Source organism: Babylonia areolata, chromosome 21 (genome assembly GCF_041734735.1).
Source record: "Babylonia areolata isolate BAREFJ2019XMU chromosome 21, ASM4173473v1, whole genome shotgun sequence".
NCBI lineage: Eukaryota > Metazoa > Mollusca > Gastropoda > Neogastropoda > Buccinidae > Babylonia > Babylonia areolata.
In genome coordinates this window covers 29,744,848-29,754,847 of record NC_134896.1, presented here as the reverse complement: position 1 = coordinate 29,754,847, position 10,000 = coordinate 29,744,848, and the positions used below count along the sequence as shown (strand labels likewise).

The following is a 10,000-nucleotide window of genomic DNA, read 5'->3' as shown; positions in this document are numbered from 1 at the left end:
GGCCAGCATCAGGTGTTAGAAAACCAACAGGTCCTTGTGCAACCCCAGCAGGAATCGCAGGAAAATATTGAGACTGTCGACCAAGAGCAGCATGATGAGGGAGAGAAAGTCCCAGAGCAGCAACAACCCAGTGTTCGATTCACATTAGTGGATGGTGGAAACCACTCAGGAGCTCCATTAGGTTCGAGCCTAAACCCAATCCGAATTATTCAGCAAGGGAACAGTTACACACCTATGCAACAACTTACAAATGATCAGCTGCAACAGATTATGCAGGTATGTAATTTGTTTCACAAATGTGATTGATGCATGTATGGCAATTCAGTTTTACTGCTCATGATGAATAGATTATATGATTTTCATACATCTTACAAAAATGCAATGTTGGCTACTTTGGTAATTTCACTTAATGTGTAGTGGTACCATACTTTTACTGATTTCTTGTGTGGAATTAATTCTTGTTTCATTGATTATGAAGATACAGAATCAATGTAAATTTTGTTAAGACTATAATTTCTGAAGACTTACTTTATTTATGAATGTGCTACAGCAGTACAGGTCAGCACATCACTACACGAATCCTATATTGGTGGTATGATCTGGTGACAGAGCATTTGTCAAGGAAATTTTGTTGTTGTTGGGTGAGAAGGGTTGAGATAAACAAGGAAATTTGGGGGTGGGGGGGACAGGGGAGGCGTAGTGCATAAAAGGTACTTTTGAACATAAATTGAAAACATTATACAAACCTCAGATACAGAATTCATGATACATGTGTATATCAGTGTAAGAACTTGTGCGTTCAGATTCAGTATCATACGCTCACATATGCACTTCAACACACACACACACACACACACACACACACACACGTTTGAACATAAGCCGCAGATAGCACATTACATACAGATGGTGCTGATGACTAGATCTTCAGGTCAGTGGTTGTTGATTGTACAATTCTCTTTGACTTTAGACACTGAGTTTGTTCGAGAGACAGGTCATTGACTTCTTTTGGGAAAAAGCTTTTGGCTTTGATCCGAATACTTCTGTACTGACGACCTGAGGGGAGCATCTAGAAAATCCTAAAAGCCGGATGTGATTTGTCCTGGCTGATTGATTTTTTTTGTGTGTGTGCGAGTAGATCCTTATCATATAATTATGTCATCTAGAGAAGGTAGATCAACCCAAGTAATGTTGGTGGTAGTTTTTACGATTATGTTCAAAACTGTGATTTCTGCCTTAGAAATGTTTCCGTTCCAAACAGAAATAAGAAATGTTAATATATACTTTCAGTGACAGCTCTGTAGAAATCAACCATGTGTTATTGACCATTATCCATTGGGTTTTTTTAAATATATTTTTTATCATGGTTCGGATCTTTAAAACAAATTAGTGGTACGAGAAACAAAATAAAACAGGATCCATGTTATGATCTAGATTTTAAATAGCAACAACTAAATGTCATCATTTACTCTTGCTGTATGATTATTAAATCATCAAACAAAGGTCCTTTTTCTTCATGCAAAATTATTCTCACACAGTATAGTTACACTAATAGTATACATAACATGATTATATGCTTAGTAAGTTAGTACTTTGAGTTTTTACATAAAATAAAGTGTTACGGAAGATTTATTACTTTCCCAAGTCTTGAAAGATCCAGATAAATAATAAGTTGCAAGGACCGGCATTCTCATTTCAAGGAGACATTAAAGGGCGTGGACTGATCCAACACACTACATCTGTTGGAAAAAATAGGGCCAATTAGATGCCTGACTTGTCCACTAATCCAGTACACACACACACACACACACACACACACACACACACACACACACACACACACACACACACATATACACACACACACACACACATACACACCACCATGTACACCCAACAGATGTGTTAAAGTATATGTTCATATTTGCCCAGCAACACACACACTCACACACACACACACACACACACACACACACACAAACGCATGCATGCATGCATGCACGCACGCACGCACGCACATACCCACACACTCACAAGTACACACTCACAAGTACACATACACATACTGTCCACACAGACATACACACACACACACAGACGCACACAAACACAGCGTGCACACACAAATGCACGCGCATACACGTGTGTGCACAAACACACACGCACGGTTGCACACAAATAGTTTCTCAAGAAATAAACATGAACCCTTAAAACTAAAGTGAAGAGGTTTCCTTTGTAACCTTGAATGAATTTTGATGTTCAAAAAAAGTTCCAAATATGTGATAATAGAAATGTGCGTACACTTGCAGGGTTTCCTTTTGCCCTTTCTTCAGTTTGATATAAAATATAAAATTTTGCATAAGCTAGAGGTCTGTGAGTGGGGTTTTTGGGGGCTTTTTGTATGATTTGTTTTTGTGTGTGTGAGTGCGCACATGGTAATGAGATGAGAGCGGAAGATGGAATGAATTTGTATGAATTTATGGAATTTTAGTTTTTTGGAAAAAAAAAAAAAAAAAGCTTCTGCCAAGTTCTGGTGCATTTTAACACCATTATAAGTATAGATAGAGGAAATGAATCAGTTGAACTTTGTATTCTAATACTTTTGTGCTGCCCACAGGCAGTGTAGATCTAGTGAACTACAAGAAGTTTACCACGTTTGGAGAAGAAAACAAAAAACAAAAGCACTGACATAGTGACAGATCAATGCAATGCATGTCCTGACTTAAGTCAATTGATTTTCTGTCGCTCTGGTGCAGACAGGGAAATGAGGGGTTGGGGGGGGGGGGGGTATGAGCAAGCTGTTAAAAACTGACAGTCCTCTTTCTCAACAACAAATACATGTTTGAGCTTGATGTTAAGATTGGCAAAAGAAATCACTGCTTTCAATGGACAATATATTGTATAATTATTATTGTCTTATGGGTTAAAATAGTCAACATATTTTTTGAAGGGAAGACAGTACAGGTTTTTGAGAAAATGAATTAATGCATAGATAATGAACTTTTTTTTTTTTCTTTTTTCTTTCTTTAAATCATACATACATGTATAAATGCCAAGGCTAAATGACGTCCATAAAGAGGGCAGGCCATTCAGACTTGAGTACAAGTAGATGAGCTTACTGTTATTATCAGCTTATTATCCAAGCTAGGTGTTTGCTGAAGTTTCTTAGCATGAAGACATTCCAAATAAGAGTAATTGTCATTAACTGATTTAGCTTTTTCTTCCTTTTTGATGTTCATAGCTACATCATCAGTCCAGTTCTGGCAGTGAATGAAGTTCTCTCCAGCTCTTCAGCCTTTGTGGCTGCCAGATAGTTTGGTTGTGAGTGGAGTGTCTACAGCTACAGGACACACATCTTGTCTTGTCAGCTTTAGAGAATGTGCTCTGCTTTCTGGTCTTTCAGTCCCCAGGGGCAGGAGGGAGATGGCACCAGTTTTAGTTTTCGGTACATTTAACTGTTGAGTTTGTTGTAACTTGGGCGAAGTCACACCAAGACACTTTGCTGCTCTCTGGGTAATGTGTGGTAGTTGCCCCTGATTGTTGTAGGCAACAAAAGGTTCCTGATAATGGACTTCATTTCACTGAAGCTGACACTGTTGTTTGGTTGCTCCCCTTTGGTGCCCTTCTTGGCCAGCCCATCAGTTTGCTCATTCCCAGGGAACCCAAAAGGGGCTGATACCCACTCTGCTTCTTGCCACTTGCTGTAGTGCTGCCGTCAAGGATGGGAGCTTGTTGTTCTGAAGGGCTTGCACCACTGACAGAGCATCAGGAAAACAACTTGGCTACAGTAGTTGTCAGTATTCCTGAATCATGGAGATATGGCCTGCTTCAGTGCTTCACTCTCTGCACAAAAGTTGGTGCAGTGTTTGCCAGTGGCAACACTGACAGCAGCTGTCTCTTCTTCAGGGAAGTGCACCATGATGCCTGCACCCTCATTCACGTTAGTATCTGATGCGTCAGTGTATGCATGGATCCATGCTTCCTGTGGACATTTTTCAGCAATCATGGCCAGCGTAAGGGACTGCTTCATTGAGTTGTTCAACGTGTCACCTGAAGTGAGGAAGGAATCTGGTGAAGACCTGAATCAGTGGATGTTAGTCTGGTTGGCTGCCCAAGGTTGTGGCATTACTGATAGGAGCATGGGGGTAACATCCTGTGGCAGCTGTTCCTGGTATTGTTGGGACAGCCATTTCCTTTCATGGACGAAGCAACATCTTTTCAGTCTGTTCTTGGTGAGGCTGTTCAATTTCTGTTTCATGGAGTTGTTGGGCAAACACTGGTACTTTTCTGCCTGTACCATGATTTTGCCTTCTCTCTCTCTTTTCTGGTTGAGACGTTGGATGCTTGTAGTCTTCCATTTCCCTGATCGACATTGACCTCATCTCACCAGTGATAATGCGCAGTGCCTGTTTCAGGATTTTGTCAAGTGCTTGCTGGTTTATGTTTTTCTTTGCAGTTGTTGCCTATGCTGTGGCACTGTATTTGAAATGTGGTCTGACTGTTCCCAGGTATACTGTTTTCAGTTGTCTCTCATTGGCTTCCCTAGTGGTATCTGCTTGTTTGCGCAGAATTGCCAGTTTGCATCTGCCTTTTGCCTTAGCGATGTGTGGTTTTCAGGTCAGCCATCTGTCAAGGGTGATGCTAACAGCTAAGGTAGGTAGCTTCATCATACTCTTTCAGGTGGGTTTCATCCTTGGTGTTGGTGCCTTCTTTCTGTTTTGGTGACAGAGTGAAGAGGGTGATGGAGGACTTGTCCTTGCTAACACTGTAACAGCAATACACCATTCCTCAGCATGTCTATGACCAGGTGCAGGCAGTAGGTGGCTGTGGTCGAATGTTCCTCCTTGCATCACATCACCAGGTCAGCATACAGTGCAGCCTTGAGTCCCTTGGGCACTTTTTTGACACCAGGTTGTTGATGAAAAGCAGGAATAGTGTCGGCAAGAGAGTTTTGCCTTGTGGTAATAAAGTGTCATGTTGCAGCAGGAACTTTCGACTGGAATCTGTCAAAACCGACTCTTGTCCAGTGGTCATTGAGGTAGGACAATCCACTGGAACATGTTACTGGAAGCTCCCATTCTTCAGCAGTTTGACAAGCAATTCCTCCATCCAGACATTATTTAAAAGCCTTTTGAAAATCAATCCAGGCAACAAAGACTAGCTTCGGCTTCTGGAAGGCAACCTCAATTTCTTGGTCATATGTGATGGGTACATCTCCTACATGATATCTTGGTTTGTTAGAGGGTTCATGCTGGTCATGTACCTCAATCTTCAGCCCTCTAGGTTTTCTGCTGGGGTTACCTCGCCCTTTGCTCCTGGCTCAAAATGCTGTTGTGGGAGCACAGGGGGTTAAGTTTTTTGGTAACCAAGGACCCATCTCAGGGTTTTCGCTGAGTTTTCCTTGTCTAATAATTGACCTACAGGTTTGGCATGTGTCCATTCACCAGTGGGCCTGTGCACACAGTCATCATGTCTTCTACTTTCTAGGGAGGCATGCTCCTTCCTGAGTATTTTTACTCTTTTAGATCTGCTGTGTTTAGCCTGGGGCTGCAAGCGGCCCAATTTATGGCACAACCTGGTAAAGGATGTGACTCACAATCGGTCTTGGACAGGGTGAGGCTATGTGCGCACACATACACACTCGCGCACATTCACACACATGCACACACAAACAAGGTGTGTCCAGAACTAGCTTACAGTGCAGTCTGAAAGGCTTCTCCAGTTTTGCAACAAAAGAGACCTTGCCTTATGAAATACATCTGATGATCTTGTGGTTCACCTTTATTTTCAAATGATCACATCCTTTTAAAATGATTTATAAATGAATGAGCTCAAGATAAACAGAAACAATCGGTGTTCACTGTCAGCAAGTGCAGAAAGGTTATTGTGGGGTGTTTTTTTTTTTTCAATGAATCAGATTCTTTCATTCAGTGGGTGGAGAAAGCAGACTCACAGTGACAAGGAACTTTCAAAGTCAAACCTTTCGACTCTGTCAACAATACCAATGTCTCAATTTCAAATGGGAGGAAGATTATAGGATTGGAGGAAGTGGGAGATAAGATTGAGAACAGTACACAGTGCAAAGCTGAAACAGTGGGTGACTCATGACAGCTGATGTGTTTTTGTTTGATAATTATGTTGACATGATAAACTTCTGTTTCAAGATGTCAGAGAATGTAAACTGACCCATAAACACACCACATGATATCTGAAAGAAAGGCGGTTGCCTGACCCATGCATTATAACCCACCTCTCTGATACCTGTAAATACAGTAAGTTTATTCACTTTTACTTTGTACTGTTCTTGTTCAGTGATGTTCTAAACAATTTTTCACTTCTGATTCAGTGGTTCAGTTTCTCCAGTTATATCCTACTTGTCACTAGTGTCAGCTAGATGTAATTTTTTCTTTCTTCCTTATCCTTTCTTGCATTCTTCGTTTCTTTTCTTTCATTCTCTGTGTATGCTTCCTCCTCAGTCAGTAACGAGAAATGATGACTAAACTTATGATAAATACACATTACAGCAGAGTGAAATTGATTACAGTTTTGCCCCCTTCCCCGTGTGTGTGTGTGTGTGTGATTTTTATACCTCTGAAAAAGAAAAAAAATGTGCAGTAGTAACATACTCAGATGAACATAGGAAATTTTGAAAAAGGACAGCCAGACACAAACTGGTGTTTACAGCATGCTGGAGAGAAGATGAACGTTCATATCATAGGTCTAGCTTGCATTTACTAAAATACTTTGATTAATTCACTTACGAATAATACAGAATAACAGAATAGCCACAGCCCAATCAGGTGATTGGTACTAAAATACTTTGATTAATTCACTTATGAATAATACAGAATAGCCACAGCCCAATCAGGTGATTGATACACATACATTTGTATTTTCTGATTGACTAGTCAATCATTTATAGAAATTATACTTTTTCCTTTTATCTTTGTGAAATACCAGATATAAAGAGCTCAAGAATTAGATAATAAGCATGCCTGTCAAAATGAAGAACCATTCACTCATGTATACAAGAGAGTTATCGTAGCTTTTTAATTTTTTTGGATTTTTTAATGTTTTTGTTTAAAGGGTAAACTTATTTGTGTCATTGTTACTGTCACCATTATACAACTTTCACCTCAAGCACAAATGGATGTTATTGATGGACCATGCAGATCTGTGTGAGAAACAAGGGAAAAAATGTATTCACTCCTTTATATATAATGTCAGTGTATGGTGTGTGTGTTTGTGTGCATTTGTGTGTAGTAGAATGTGAAAGGAAGAAAGATACTAGTAGTAGTATTGTTAGCACACTTGCAAGAGCTGCTCTCAATGTAGGTGAGGGAAGACAAGTGCAAAAAGGTATTGTCAGAATAAGGTAGGGATGGTGGAACACCTGTTTATTGGCCTGCCTGGTTGTGAGCTTTCCTGCAGAACTAGCTAGAGAACCTGTAAACTTTTTTTCTTTACAGTTTCAGATATGACCTAGATTTCAAACAAGGTGAAGGTTCCTTAGAAAACTGAAGCACAATTATATGTATGCACCCACTTCTCCATCTCTTGCCTCTCTCTTGCTATCAGTTTCTCTCTCTTCCCGCTCCCCCCAACCCCCTTCTTCACCCCTCTTCATTTGTGTGTGTGTGACAGACACAGTGAAACTGAAATATTTAAGTCAACAGTCACACATCATACAATATACATGGTCACAAGTGTGTACAGTATCTCTGGAGAAACAGTAAGTTTCTCTCTCTGTGTCTCTCTCTCTCTCTGTCTCTCTCTCTCTCTCTGTCTCTCTCTCTCTTTCTCACTATCTCTGTGTCACTCTCATTGTGTGTGTCTCCCCCCCCCCCCCCCCCCCAACCCCCCTCCTCCCCACTCCCACTGTATCAATTTTCTGCATGTCTCCATGTGTTAAGCCACGCAGCTAAAATAACATGTGTATTCCCTTGTATAGTTCATACTCCTTGTCAGGAATATGAATGCATCACAGGTGTTTATTTGTTAGCAGGTGTGTGTGTGTGTGTGTGTGTGTGTGTGTTTAAGAGGTGAATATGTGCTATTTATATCGTAATGTTAATGCACTGACACCCCCACCCCCTTCCCATGTAATCCAAGCTTTTGTTTTGAAAGCTGGTATATCCACTCCACCACCCCTGTACATCAGTGAAGTGTTATGACAGGACTCGCCTCAACAGTAGTTGGGGCTGGACATTGTAACATTAGCTGACAATTGACATAGAAACTCTTACAGTCAAGAGACTGTGAAAACACCACCTTTACATTACGTTCCAAATTCTGCTTCTCTTTGATAACTAAAAAGATTAAGCCTAAGAAAAAATTCTTGTATATTTTTTAAATGTTTACACATACCCAGATTCAAACATTCGACTGTCGACTGCTGTTCTGTCTGTCTCTGGACCTTGCAATTGGAATGAACTTCCTCTTTCGCTTCATCAGGTCTCTGCACTCAGCTCTTTCAAGTCTGGCCTTAAAACCTACCTCTTCCCAAAATAGCCTCCCTTCCCTGCCTCTTCCTTATCTTCAGTTTCTCCAGTTTTAGTTATGCATGCGTGTGAATGACTGGTGCGAAAGCGCTTTGATTTGTCTCTGCACGAGATTCATCGCTATATTATTATTATTATGTAAACATTATATTTAAAGTTTATTTACATTGTTACTCATACTTTCGTGAACGGGGCTCTGCATGAGCGTAATGTCTCTGTCTTGAAAAATGCCATTATTTTGGACCTTGCTTACCTGAAAAAACAAACAAAACAGCCACCTGATGGGATCAGTATGATGTAGCTTATCTTAGTTTCGAAGTTCTAAGTAAAATGAGAGTGCCATCCTGTTCCAGAATGGAATAAAATTATTACCAGAGGGGATCAGATGAATTTATTGGTGTTGTGATTTGAATTTTTCTGTGGTGGAATGATCTGGGATTTATAAAGTAAAAAGACAATGCTGTGGCCTGTTTTGGGTTTGTTTTTTATTTGTTTGTTTGTTTGATTATTGTTGTTGTTGTTGTTTTGTTGTTGTTTTAATAAGCCTTAGCTTAGAAATTAGAGGACTGATTTCACATTGTCACAGACTGACAGAGGTTAAATACTTAGTGAATATGTATGAAATGTATGATTAAACAGTAATAAGACAGACAGAAAAGAATAGGGGAATAAAGAGTATTATTACCATTGGAGAAGGCCATGCTTTTTCTTTAAACTACAGAAATTAAAGCAAGTATGGTTTTGAAAACTTTTATAAATTATGAACAGAGCACAAAGATAAAACGTTGTTTTGAAAGAATCTAGTGCCCGCTGGCAGCATGCACATTATACATTATTGGATAGTACTTTCTACAGGTACTACCGATTGAAGTGGTGCATGATATCCAGACATGGCAGTTCATAGATTATGTCTTCAAGTTCAATACAGATATTGATTTATTTTCATAGAGTATGTCAACAGTATCATAGATATATTATCTATAGACTGTATTGACTTGACTATGGAGCCTGTTCATTAAAAATCAGCAAATAAATGAATAAATACTAAGATAGAAGGATTAGATAAGTTAATGAATGATAAATTTCTTAATCTTTTCATACTGAATTTATCAAAATATTCACAAATATGTGAATAAACTTGCTAGAGTAAGACCGTGTTGAGTAGCAATAAGCAAGATCTTTTTGAAATGATACCAGTTGCTGTGAGTTGGTGAGTTAATGAATTTTGACTTAACAAGCTGCTCATGAATGAGACAGTGTTCACAGCACTATTGAAAATAGTTATATAATAAGATTAGAAAAAGAAAAGAAAGATAGATAAAATTAAAAAAATTTAAATTGAAAAAAATTGAAATGAGCTTCACACTGTTGGGCTTATGTGGGAAGAGTTTGTGGAATCAAACAAACTGGCCGTCTGTTTGTGCTGACATCCAACTTTAAGACACAACAAATCGAGCCTGTACTGAGGTGTCAGTGTCAGTGTGTGTGTGTGTGTGTGT

At 39.5% G+C, this 10,000-nt stretch overlaps 1 protein-coding gene across 1 annotated transcript in view; it reads left to right on the top strand.

Annotated features, from left to right (window-relative positions):
* The window catches only part of LOC143295716 (uncharacterized), a 38,114-nt gene that overhangs the window by 757 nt on the left and 27,357 nt on the right, over nucleotides 1-10,000 (top strand). The window contains exon 1 of the mRNA XM_076607339.1: nucleotides 1-276. This exon is cut by the window's left edge and continues 757 nt beyond it. Coding sequence (XP_076463454.1) covers nucleotides 1-276 — 276 coding nt within the window. The remainder of the gene's footprint in view (nucleotides 277-10,000) is intronic.